This window comes from Peromyscus californicus, unplaced genomic scaffold (assembly GCF_007827085.1).
Source record: "Peromyscus californicus insignis strain IS unplaced genomic scaffold, ASM782708v3 Scaffold_2__1_contigs__length_46816999, whole genome shotgun sequence".
Lineage (NCBI taxonomy): Eukaryota > Metazoa > Chordata > Mammalia > Rodentia > Cricetidae > Peromyscus > Peromyscus californicus.
In genome coordinates, this window is record NW_026294540.1 from 10,991,786 (window position 1) to 11,005,182 (window position 13,397).

Here is a 13,397-nt window from a genome sequence, read left to right on the forward strand (position 1 = left end):
CGACTCACATGTGGGAAGGAGAGAATTGACTGCCATAAGTTGTCCTTTGACCTCCACATGCACGGGTGTGTGCGTGTGCACACGCGCGCGCGCGCGCGCGCGCAGCGCGCGCACACACGTACACACACGGACAGAGTAAATAAATGTTTAAAAAATTTGTAAAAGGGAGCCGGGCGGTGGTGGCGCATGCCTTTAATCCCGGCACTCGGGAGGCAGAGCCAGGCGGATCTCTGTGAGTTCGAGGCCAGCCTGGGCTACCAAGTGAGTTCCAGGAAAGGCGCAAAGCTACACAGAGAAACCCTGTCTCGAAAAACCAAAAAAAAAAAAAAAAAATTTGTAAAAGGGGGGTTTTAAGTAGAAACAGTTTAAGAGGCCCTGCCCTAGCTCACCCAGGTGCCTGAATGGATCTGTCCCCCTCCAGCTGAGTGATGTCACCCATGCTCTAGGGTCTCCTACCACAGTGTGGTAATCAGAACTCACTCCAAGGGCTATAAACTCTATGCCCACAGGCACCTACTAGAATGTGGGAATCTGAGGTTTCAGAAGGCAAAGCTCAGGCGAGAACATGAACAATGCCTGCTTGACCACCCAGGTACCCCTTAAACACCGAGTCCAACCAAACGGGCAATGTGGTGTCCTGTCCTGGGCCACTGCTTTCCTCCCATTTCCCCCTTTTTTGGTGGGTTGGGATTGGACCCAGGGCCTTATACAGGCTCAGTAAGCACTCTACCACTAAGACACGCCCTTAGTCCCCACCTGGTCCTGCCACTCATCTCTATCCCCTTTCAGACTAGGTGAATTTTCAGACCCTTGTAACCTGACCTGACAGTAGCCCCCTCCCCCACCCCACCCCGCTTAAGGTACCTGAGGCCCTCTCCATCACCCTGATGATATTCCCACACCTCGGCACAGGCCTGGGGCGGGGGGGGGGGGGGGGGGGGGGGGGGGGGGGGGGGGGGGGGGTGGGGGGGGGGGCGCGCAGAGGCAACCTTGAAATCTCAGCTCCCTACTCCACCCTGTAATTAAAGCACAGCTGTGCCACTCACCCGGGATGGTACAGCTCTCTCTGCCTATTTCTTTAGGGACAGACTTTCACCTCCTGTTCATCATCCTTTTGAAATGTGGGGCACACCCAACCTTAATCTCTCTAGAGCCTTTCCCGTGCTACCCCCAAACCCCTACCTCTCCTCCAGCTGCCCCTCCCACCCCTAAGTGCACTGAGAGCCATAATGTATGCAACAAAACAGGTCCACTACACACTCCCCGGCCTGTCAACCAGACTGTCACACCTCCACAGGCCATTCCCGCTTTTCCTACAACAGCCACAGGCCCGACCTAGAGACACACAAGCTGGCCATTAGAAAATGCCACCTTCCGCACGCCTTTAATCCCAGCACTCGGGAGGCAGAGCCAGGTGGATCTCTGTGAGTTCGAGGCCAGGCTGGTCTACAAAGCGAGATCCAGGACAGGCACCAAAAACTACACAGAGAAACCCGTCTCAAAAAACCAAAACAACGCCGGGCGGGGGGTGGCGCACGCCTTTAATCCCAGCACTCGCGAGGCAGAGGCAGGCAGATCTCTGTGAGTTCAAGGCCAGCCTGGTCTCCAAAGCAAGTTCCAGGAAAGGCGCAAAGCTACACAGAGAAACCCTGTCTCGAAAAAACCAAAAAAAAAAAACCAAACAAACAAACAAAAGAAACAACAACAACAAAAGTCATTACTTCTAAAAACTTTTTTAAAACATCATTTGTTTTTATTCACATGTGCAAGTGCCTGTTTTACAGTATATGCACCATGTGAGTACGGTTGCCCATGGAGACCAGAAGAGGGCGCCAGATCCCTCTGCAACTGCAGTTACCAGTGGTTGTGAGCCCCCTGATGTGGGTGCTGGGAACAGAACCCGGGGTCCTCTGCCAGAGCACCCAGTACTCATAAGCTATCTAAGCTATCTCTCCAGCCCCCAGACTACTATTTTTTTTTAATTTGTAACTTATGCTTGAATCTCCACTATAAATCTCAAAGTCAAAGACAAAATACACACACACACACACACACACACACACACACACACACACCTCCCGACTGGGGGTGTAGCTCAGTGGCAGAATGCTCAGCTAGCATGACTAAGGCCATACGTTCAATTGCCAGCACTGGGGGAAAAAATACATCAAAGCCAATAAATAAACTCTCATTACAAGGTAAGGCAAGTCACTGAAAGAGGGGATGTGGCTCAGTGAGGTTCCCGTGTAGCATACATGAAGTTCTGGGTTGGAGTTGTAGCACAAAAAAACAAAATTGGTAAAGAAGGCGGCCTGAAAGCTGGGCAGAGTAAAACTGGCCCGACTATCCTCTCCATTCCCGCCCTGACTGGCTAAGCCTGCCTCAACCAGTTCCATGGCTCCTTGAATGACAGACACCCTGGGGAGGTGACCTCAGACCAGGACAGCTGGCTAGCCGGGTTTGCACTGTTTTCCTTGACTTGAAGTGATCTGCAGAACTGAGCTGGCATGAGGACAGCAGCCAGTGACTTCTGGTGACTCTAACAATGTCAGCCTGTGACCCAGTGACAAATGGACAGAGCAGGGTGGCATCTGCCCCTGCAGAGCACCCATGCCAGGGTGTCCGAGGTTGCTTCTTCCACACCAAGAGGACAGAATCACACTTTCTGAGCTTGACCTAATGATCCTCCTGCCTCAGCCTCCGGCGTCCTGGGATCATACAAGCACACCATTATGCGTGGCCCAAGACTTCCACAAGCAGCTCCACACCCTGACAGAAAGTAAACAAGATGGAGAGGGTCCCAGGAACCAAAGACATGAGCACCAGCAGCCTCCGGTCTGGGCCGTCCCCACCAGTCTCCATACTGGCCACAGGGCTCCTGCATCAGGGTATCCACATGGCCTATGGCTGTCCCCCGACTCCAAACACATCCTCCCTTGTCCTTCCTTTCCCAAGCCTTAATCTTGGTTCCTGACATAGCCTATTTTCATAGCCACAATGGAAAACAAGCCCAGAGGTTCTAGAGAGGAGCCGGCTAAGGGAGGGTGCTGAAGGCGGGTGGGGGAGGGGCACGGAGGAGGAAGCCGCGGCTCACGACAGGAAGCTGGGCTTTTCCTCTTGCCCTTTGTCCAGGCCGCCGGGTTAGCCTACAGAGACATGGCACAACAAAACACCATCAGGGTGGCCACTCTGACAGCACAGAACGCTGCCTCAGCTGCCAGCCACCACCGTGGAACAGAACACACTTTCCTCCGGTAAAGCGAAACCAGAAACCAACTTTGGATGAGACACCCCCCCGTCCCTGATCCTGTCCCCTCAACCCCCACTTCCTGAGGGAGGCATATCAGCTAAGAGCTAGGATGCTTGGGTCCAGTGTGCCAGCGTGCCTTTGTGACTTGGGACAGGTTTCGACCTTTGGGCACCTCGGTTTCCTCCCTGCAGGAGGATCTTGAAAGCACTGACCTAGAAGTCTGCGGGGTCACGATGGCACAGGAGGGACAAGCCCCATTCCTGGAGCCGCCTAGCACGGGGGCCATGGGGCGGGGACTCCACAGTGGCAGGTCACTGTGATTCCTGTGAACTTTCTCACCCAGACTGACTGGGCAGGGAGAGAGGAGTTTGAGGCAGACAATGAACAACACATCAGGAAATCCGCTCCGCCAAGATCAGAAGGAAGGGCTGTCCCTCAGGTCCCCAAGCGTGAAGGACCCCAAACACTCCTGCCTGGCTTTAGTCTTGGTTGTGTTCTGTGAGAGCATGGGGTTTCCTCCATGGGGCCTCATGCTGTTACTTAAGACAGTCCCAGGAGACACTGCGGCCAGAAACCACCAGCTCAACAGCACAATAAACCTTCCAGCTGCTCCCATGTTCCCTCCCTGACTTGGAGGCTGGGAAGTCAACTGTTCTGGCTCATAAAACACTTTCAGAGCACACACGATCTCAGACCTCCTTCGGGTGACTGGCGGAGCAGGGCAGCAGGTGCCAGCCCGCACCCAGCTGCTGCGCCTGCCATTTAGATGCGGTGGCTTTCTTCATGCAGAGGAAGAGATGGCATTTCATGGCAGGGGGGCCCGAGGCAACAGACAGGATCCCCCCCCTCTGAAGATGCAGAGGGCCGGGAAGCTTAAGGCTTCGAGCCTCCATTATGAGGCTCCATCTCAGCATGCTGGGTGCTTGCTCATTTTAATTGGTACCACCAACAATCTGGTGACATCCGGCACTCTGCCCTATAAAAGCCAGAGGAATGATTCTGGCAGAGCCAGGCGGCTAGGCCAAGTGGGAGGTTGTGGAAATTTAATTGTTCTTGGTTTCCGACAGCTACACTGCCTCAGTGTCCCTGTGTGGTGGTAGCCACCTGCTGGGCTGGGAGTGAGGCAATGGGGATTCACACCGCGTCCCGAGTTCAAGACTCCCGCTCACCGCAGACATTCCGTGGGAGAGCCTTGTCCGCACGCAGCCTCATCACCTATGTCATGACTGGCCAAGCATGGACCACGTGATCCACAGCATTTCGCCAAGTCCCCACCCACCTGGCTGGGGGACCATAAGGACCCTGACATACAGCAAGCTGATGCCGCAGCCTGAAGAACCCAGGAATGTTCTCAGCTAGGACTGAAGGCCTGGGGCTTGACTCCAGAACCCACACAGCCACCCCACCAGACAGGCTGCAAGTGTCAGAAGCCATGGCGGACCCCCTTGGGTGTCCTTCCCTCTCTGACAAGCGTGCTGGCATGTTTGGCCCCCACAAAGAGCTACAGGGCGAGACTGCTGCATGGAAGAATTGTTGAGCTGATCATCCCTTGAGAAAAGCCCTGCTGTCCCCTCCCAGCTCCTCTCGGCCACATCTGCCTGAGGCCAGCAGCTCTGGTCACCTAGACAGTGGCTGCTGCCAGCTGGCTCGGGCTATATGAAGTCTCTAGAAATGGAGCCAGGGTGTCACACGCAGGTCCCTGTGAGGACAGTGGCCTTCCCTATAGATACGGCACTGTTTCCTAGGCTTGAGCGTTAAGACTCTGTGTTCTGTCCTCTGAGGCCCATCCCTGACCAGCCTGTCACCTGGAAACCATAATAATGCCACATCAAAGTAACCAGGAGACCAGGGCATAGCCATATCTGTTCCTCACCAGAAAACACATGTGTGGGCTTAAAGGCATGGGGGAGGCAAAAATCCTATTGGGAATTGCCAGGAGGCACCAGGCGTACCCACTGTATAGACTGCCATGCACATGCGGCCCAGACTACTGCCCGGCATGTGTACAGACTGTCTCTAACCACCTGGCCACACCACCAGAGAGACGCAGTCTCAACCCGTCTCCCCCTCAACAAAACGATAAAGAAAAAAATTCCTGGGGCTGTGCAGATGGTTCAGTGGGTAAAGGTACTTGCTACCAAGTCTGACAACCCGGGATGCACATGGTGGAGAGAACTGAGTCCCACAAGTTGTCCTCTGACCTCCACATGTGTGCCACAGCACATGCATGTGCGTGCGCGCGCGCGCGCGCGCACACACACACACACACACACATACACACACACAAAATAAACATATTATAAAAACAAATCTCTATGTTGAAGAGATAGAGCCTCAGAATAGGAGGCATATGGTTCAAGATGGCGTCTTTAGAGATAACTGAGGTAAAACGAGGCACTGTGTGGGCCACAGTTTTGAGGAGATAGCAAGACAGCCATCTGCAAGGCCCATGGCTGCCAACTCCACTGACCTGCTGTCTGTCCCCTGCCTGCCCTGGGTACCCCAGGGTCTACAGCAACTGTAGACAGGGCCTGGGGCTTCCAGAGCTGTCAGGAATTTACTGGAAGAGACGAGACTGCCCCTGGTGCTAGAGCAAAGACAGACAGAGTGCCACTCACATCTGACAAGGGCCTTTTGTCGGCCACTCCTTCAAGCTTCCAGGCTCCAGACACCCAGCTAAGTTCATTGCTGCCTTGGCCTGAGAAGTCTCCGCACCTTCAGGTCCTAAGCTAAGAGGTACAAAGATGAATGGAACTCAGCCCAGCAGGTGACCAGATGGCTAAGTGAGTAATTACCACGTGATGGCTATCTCCCGGCCCACAGCAGGAAAGCGATTCATTAACTCTCTCTAAGCAGAGACTTAGAAGCACTCACAGAAGTGTGCGAGCAGGAAGTTTTCAGCTCAAATTGGAATCCTTGTGCAAACAGGAGAGCCAGGAATGTCTTCCAGACGGGGCCTGCCTGATCAAAGCCCAGGCTCCAAACAGCACTGGGGACTCAGTGGATTGAAGGGGAGAGTCACACCATGGGCTGGCCCGGGAAACAGCTCCCCCCCCGCCCCCCCCCCCCCCCCCCCCCCCCCCCCCCCCCCGTCAGGAAAGAAGGCGTGGGACACACCAGGCCGGGGACCCTGCACAAAACCGCTTGGCTTCACCTTGTAGGGATGGGACAGTCCCCAAACAGCTTGAAGACAGGAAAATTGCCAGGTTGGGTGTGGTTCATGTTGACAGCTCAGACAGCAGGGGGACCTCGGGACAATGTGAAAAATCTAAACAGGAGATAACCAGGCCTGGGCAAAGGTCTGGGGCTTCCTGTGACAGCTCCACCCAGCTGGCTAGTGTTCCATCAAGATAAGTCAAGGGTCCTTTTAGGAGAGGGAACCTCACTTGAGAGAACGCCGCCCATCAGGCTGGCCTGCAGGCAAGTCTACAGTGCATTTCCTTTTTTGTTTTGTTTCGAGACAGGGCTTCTCTGTGTAGTTTTGGTGCCTGTCCTGGATCTCACAAGTTCTCTCGAACTCACAGAGATCCCCCCCGCCCTGCCTCCCGAGCGAGCGCTGGGATTAAAGGCGTGCGCCACCACCTTGCAGTGCAATTTCTTGATTGATGATGGATATGGGAGGGCCCCAGCTCACTGTCGGAGGTACCACTTCTGGGCTGGTGGTCCTGGGTGCTATAAGAGAGCAGGCTGAGCAAGCCATGGGGAGCAAGCCAGTAAGCAGCACTCCTCCATGGCCTCTGCATCAGCTCCTGCCTCCGGGTTCCTGCCCTGAGTGCCTTCAGTGATGGACTTCCATTGTTATCTGGAAGTATAAGAAGAAATAAACCCTTTTCGACCCCAAGCTGCTTCTGGTTATGGTACTTTATCACAGCAACAGAAATCCCTAATGAAGACATCTCTCCTGAGAGAGGCCCCATTTGTCCTCAGCCAGCTGTGCTGGATGTGGCCTCTCCTTCTCAGAGCTTTTAGGAAGTACCCCATTAACAGTGTCAGAGAGGGGAAACTGAGGCACGAGTGTCCCCAGGCAGAAAACACAATGCCCCATGGTGAGAGATTGTATGCTTCTGTTCTTAAGCCAAAATAAGCGACAGACTTCAGGCAAGATCCGGTGGCCTCACTGGCGGCCCTGCGGGGGAGTTTTCCTGTCTCACTGGCCCATTTCTTCCACAAGCCCCTACAGCAGCCCAAAGACGGCCTCAGGTGCAGAACTGGGTCGCTCTCTTCCCTTCCATGGGTGGCACAGCAGGACCCCACCCCTAGCTCGGGCACTCTGGAGGAATCTAAGAGCATGAAGAGCGCCAAGGTTCCCATTTAGAAGTGGGCACCAGTCACATCCTTAACTAGCCAGCCACCCCTATACCATTCAGTCTACTTCCTTTGGCGGGTCCTCCTGAGGGGGTGTCCCCTGAGGCTGACTCATCTGCCTCTCTCTCTCTCCCCAGAGCAACTCCACAGTGGTATGGGAAGATCAACCAGAAAGGGTTCTGCTCACTGGCTGTGTGACCCGGCCAAGTCAGCGGACCTCTCTGAGGCCGTTTCCTCCTCTATAAAATACAGGTAGCAATAGTATCGCTGTCTTGTGGTCACATGACAAGCCTAGCATGTGCCAGGCCCTGGGATGAGTCCTCAAGACAGCAAATAAATGAACTCAAATAAAAATATTAGCCAACCCTAAGGGCTTCCGGGTGTGTGTGTGTGTGTGTGTGTGTGTGCATGTGTGTGTGTGTGCCTGAAGAGCTGGTAAAGAATGGAGGTGGGGGAAGGAGGAGGAGCCAGAGGAGGAAGAAAAAAAGGAAGGAGAAGGGAAGAAAACTTCAGCCAGACAGGCCTGAGTTCAAACCTTTCCTCCCTCACTAGCTGGCTGTGTGGCCTTGGGAAACTTACTCAACCTCTCTGATCCTTAGTTTCTTCCTTTGTAAAACAGGAAAAATATTGCCTTCTTTGCAGGGGCTCTTAAAAAGAGAGTCAGGGAGGGGGTGCTGAAGAGATGGATCAGCAGTTAAGAGCACTGGCTGCTGCTCTTTCAGAGGACCCAGGTTCCATTCCCAGCAACCACATGGCAGCTCACAACTGTCTGTAAATCCAGTTCCAGGGGATCTGACGCCTTCACACCAGTGCACATAAAATAAAGCTAAATAAATTATTAAAAAAAAATGGGGCTGGAGAGATGGCTCAGAGGTTAAGAGCACTGACTGCTATTCCAGAGGTCCTGAGTTCAATTCCCAGCAACCACATGGTGACTCACAGCCATCTATAATGAGATCTGCCGCCTTCTTCTGGCCTGCAGGCACACATGCTGTATACATAATAAATAAATCAATCTTAAAAAAAAAGAGTCGGTTGAGACCAGGAGTCAGAGCCAGGGTTTTGTAGGCCTGCATGGCCCTTAGTGGGAAAATCAGGTTGCTCGGGACAGTGGTGGTGAGCATGAGGAGGTGACAGGGTGGTTTGCTCTTCTTCAGTCCACCCCAGTGAGCTACTAGATCCCCAAAGCCCAACTGTATTCTCTCTGGACAAAGGAGATGGGGGTGCCAGGCTCCATGCCTCCTGGTCCCCGATGTCCTCCCCTGTGGGTGTGAGTGTGGTAGCCCTTGATCCTCCACCCTGGCGGGCCGTCTGCACTCACTGCGGAGCCCTGAAGCCTTGCTCCCTGCCTGAGGGGACCCTCTGCTAAGACAAGTTATTTTAAGCCTCTCCTGAGCCCTTGTCCTGAGTGGACCGAGCGATGGTTTCGGGATGAGGACCAGGAAGGGTTTTAAGGCCTCTCCCTCTGCCAGAAAGACACTTAAGAGTCGGCAACACCGGACGGCGCATCCCCTCTCTCGGGGTTACTTTGTACCGGGTTTCGATTCCCAGAAAGAAACCCCAAAGCCTTGATCAATAATACACCACAAGGCTCGCCCTCCACCCCGTTCTGAGACGGCAGATCCATGGCAGAGAAGCTCGGCTCCCCTCCCACCACTCAGGTGGGGACCCACAGGTTATGTTTTCATTCACAAGGAATGAGGCAGGGAAGCGAGGCTTGCCCGAGGTCCCCTAGCAGCAGGGACAAAGCTAAGTAAGTGTGTACGGAGTAGGGGCTCCTGGGGGGGGGGACACTGGACCCCAGAAGCACTGCAAGGCTGGGCTCACACCCACGGTCTCCTAAGAGCAAAGTCCGTGCCACACCTGCGATGGGTGTCCAGGGCTCTTCTTCCTCCCTGAGCGGAGATGCTGTGAGCCCCGCCCACCCACCTGCCCGTCAGCTTACTTTTGTTGGGCAGCCCCTCTTGGCCCAGGCCGTTAGAAGGAGCCAGCGGGGCACTGTCACCCTCCTCCAAGGTCAGGATGAGCGGCACGTCATCATCTAAGCTCACGGCCATGGTCCGCTGTCCCGTGGTCCTCAGGGTGCGATGGCCAGGGCTTGAGACGGTCTCCAGCTTGAGCTCCTAGTCAAAGCCACGGGGCCAGAGGTGCTTCTCAAAGCCTGCTCCATCAGAGGCATCTTCTAGGGTTTGGAGGAGGGAAAAAAAAAAAGAAAGGTAATGATTAAGACATAATCATTACTGATGAATGTGTTCTAGAGTCAGGGAGCGGCAACGGCTGTGCGACCAGAGGCCAGGCTAAAAACCACTGAATTTTCTCTTCTGTCATAGGAACTTACAGCATAAAAATTGCTGGTTTTTTTTTTTTTTTTTTTTTTTGACAGAGTCTCATGTAGCCAACGTGGGTTGCAAAGTTACTACAAAGCGGAGGATGACTTTGAGTTTCTGGTCCCCCTGCCTCCAGTGGGAATACAAATGTGTACCACAGACGGTTTAGAGGGACTGGGGACTGAACCCAGGGCTGTGTGCATGCTAGGCACCACTGTGCCCGCTAAGCCACAGCCCACGTCACCTTAAAAAGAGCTAGGAATCGCAACACATGCTGTGATTCCAACACCTGGGAGGCTGAGGCAGGAGGATAAATAACAGAGTTCAAGGCCAGGTTGGACTATTCAGCAAGAGTCTACCTTAAAAGAGAGAGTGTGGGCTGGAGAGACGGCTTAGAGGTTAAGAGCACTGGCTGCTCTTCCAGAGGTCCTGAGTTCAATTCCCAGCAACCACATGGTGGCTCACAACCATCCGTAATGAGATCTGGCGCCCTCTTCTGGACAAAAGAACACTGTATACATAATAAATAAATCTTTTAAAAAGAGAGAGAGAGAGAGAGAGAGGGAGGGAGTGTATGGGCAGTAGTGGCACACGCCTTTAATCCCAGCACTTGGGAGGCAGAGGCAGACAGGTATCTGTGAGCTTGAGCCCAATGGTCTACACTGAGTTCAGGCCGCCAGAACTACATGAACAGACCATGTCTCAAAAAAGGAGGCCTAGCGGGGCTGGAGAGATGGCTCAGCCGTGAAGAGCGCTCGCTGTTCTTGTAGAGGACCCCTTCTTTTGGTTCCCAGAACCTACATGGTGGCTCACAACCATCTTTCACTCCGGTTTCAGGGGATCCAACACCCTCTTCTGGCCTCCTTGGGCACCAGGCACACATGGGGTGCACACACATGTGTGCACAGGTAAAACACTTATGCACATCCAATTTTAAAATAATGATAACAAACATATAAAATACAATAACAGGGAAGGTTCCTGTAAGAACAAACACAGAGGTAACCATCTCTGGAGGGGAAAGAATGGGGCTAGCGTGATCAAAACTACCCGACTTTGCACTTATCTCTGTGCTTTGTAAAGGTCTTAAAGGGAACACAATTTATAACGATAATAATAATAGCAGTTCACCTTCAAAGAACACTCAAACTATGCCAGAGACCCTACTAGCGATTTACAACTAGGTGACCGAAATCTCAAGAATAGCCCTACACATCAGATAGGGACAGAGACATTAGGTAACCTGCCTGAGAACCCACAGCCAGAAACTTTGCCTTGCCCACACCCCTAGCCATTACACCACCCACAGTGCCTTCTAAGTGCCCAGGTCCTGTCCTCAGACGACAGGAATAAAAAGTGAGTGTGTCCGGCTCTCCAAGCTTGCCCCGGTTTCTCTTATGTTTGTGAACAACTTCCACTTTGGCTTTGTCAAGTGCCCCCTTGGGAACACGTAAGATCACCCTGGCTTTGCTGGCGGCCAACACGCATTGTTCTTGTACGCACCTCCTCGAGGGGGATGTTTGATAAGGAAAAGGGGACCTGCACATTTTTTTTTTTTTTACAACTTGGAAATCAGAGTCCTCTTCAAAGGACGCGTCCTTCCCTTCAGGCTTAAAAAAGAACTGGTGTGTGAAGAGTGGTTGTTCATACAACCCACTTCTGCTTACTGAGTTGAAAGGAAAAGCAGGGCTCAGCAGATCTGCCCGGAGACCTTTGAACTTGGAAACAGCAGCCTCCAGCTGTGGCCTGTGCACAGGATAGATTATGACTCCAACAACAACGAAGGCAGGGTAACTGGGCAATGCCTCCTCACCCAACAGACACCGACAGCAGGTTTCTTTCAGCCAAGGCAGCAGGAGAGATAAACACCACGCTGCAGCCAGCTAAGCATGCAATTCTCTGCCCAGTAAACTTCCTGCAGGTGGAGTTTTTTGTTGGTTTTGTTTGTTCCTTTTTCCTCCAGATTTGGGGATTTATTTTGCTTTGAAATCTCAGGAAAGGGGAGAGACAAGAGGGGAACTACCACAAGAGACCATCATTTGGCTGTCTGAAGGACTGTGCTGTGTTTTTTCAGTCTGATTTAACTTTCTCCTCTCCCAGCGCGCCAAGTACTGGCTAAGCTCACTCATCTAACATACTTCCTTGAAGCCACAGAAGGCTGTGACAGCACACTCTTCTATTTTTCTGGAAGGCAAGAAACTCTCCCAACTCATAATAGGTTTTTCTAATTTTTTTTTTTTTGCTAGTATCCTCATAGCTAATGGGTTTTCCGTTTTAACTGCTGAACATATGACTCCATTCTTGCGAGCCTTGTCTTACCTCAATGGCTCCAGGCTGGTGTGACTTTGTCCCCACCGTCTAGAAATATTTCTGGCGTCACAACTTGGGAATGATCTCGAGGGAGTCCAAAGAGGCCACTAAATATCTACAGAGCACAGCTGAGACCTCACCCACAGGAAACAATCTCCTGGCTCAGATTCAACAGCTCTGCCCTCGGTGGAGCCTGGGTTAGCTAGCGTGGCTAACTCCTCTCCCGCGAGTAAACAACCACAAGTTCCTTCAGGCCGACTGGAAAGCAGGTGGCACGAACTGAGTGAGGCACTTCCCACGTAACTATTCCTAGAAACTGCACGCCACTTAAGTGAGATCCAGCAATTCCTTTCCCTTTCTCGTTGTTTTTGTCTTTTGAAACTGGGATAGTCCTGTCTAGTCTTGGATAGCCTTGAAGTTGCCATCCTCCTCCCAACGAGCCTATGACTTTTTAAAGAGAAAGAAATGAGGCCCAGAGGGAAGGAAACTGTCCAAGGTCACACAGCAGACCCAGAGGCAGAACTCGGGGCTCCTCGGGGCTTGCCCTACGGCAGACTTCGGTTTTCACTCTAGAGAGGGTCACCCCCGGGGGGGGGGGGAGTCACCCCTGGAGTAAGGTCCCGGGATCACAGAGCTAGCTGCCATCCCGCTGTCTGTCTCCTGAAGCAGGCTGACCCAAGCAGGAGTCCCCGGCCCGGTCACGAGGTCATAGCCCGGAGGTGAGCCGGGAGGGAAGGGAGGAGGAGAAGGAATGCGCGGGGGCTCCAGTTCCCCGCGCTCCCCGCCCGCGACCCGGGTCGCCCCAGGAAGTCAAGGCAAAGAGCAAGGTGCAGGGAGAAGTGGATGTGCATGGGGGAGAAGCACGCGGGCAACCTCCCCAGGCCCCGCCTCGGGCGTCTGGAGCGCCCGGCCCCCGTCTCAGCCCCTTCTCGGCGCCCTCTGACCCCTGACCCCCGTCCTCGAGCCAAGCCCGCGCACCCCTCGGATTCTTACACGCGCCGTCCCGGGATCCCGCACCGTGCACCGGATCTGCACAACGCAGCTCAGCCCGCAGCTGCCGCTGCCAATACCCCGACAGCGGAGCCGCTGCAGCCGCCACCGCCGCCTCACCGCTGCCACAGCGGCAGCTGCGCCAGCCCTTGCATCCGCCGACTCCGGTCACTCAGCCCCGCAAGCCCCGCCCCACGACCCCAAGCCACGGCTCA

General features: G+C 53.7%; 1 protein-coding gene across 1 annotated transcript in view; it reads right to left on the reverse strand.

Moving 5' to 3' along the window:
* Tpcn1 (two pore segment channel 1) overlaps nucleotides 1-13,361 on the reverse strand; it is a 56,892-nt gene extending 43,531 nt beyond the window's left edge. The window contains exons 1-2 of the mRNA XM_052755211.1: nucleotides 13,186-13,361; nucleotides 9,501-9,737 (exon numbers count right to left, since the gene is read on the reverse strand). Of these exons, the coding sequence (XP_052611171.1) occupies nucleotides 9,501-9,612 (112 nt within the window). The 5' untranslated portion in view covers nucleotides 9,613-9,737; nucleotides 13,186-13,361. The remainder of the gene's footprint in view (nucleotides 1-9,500; nucleotides 9,738-13,185) is intronic.
* Between the last annotated feature and the right edge of the window lie 36 nt (nucleotides 13,362-13,397).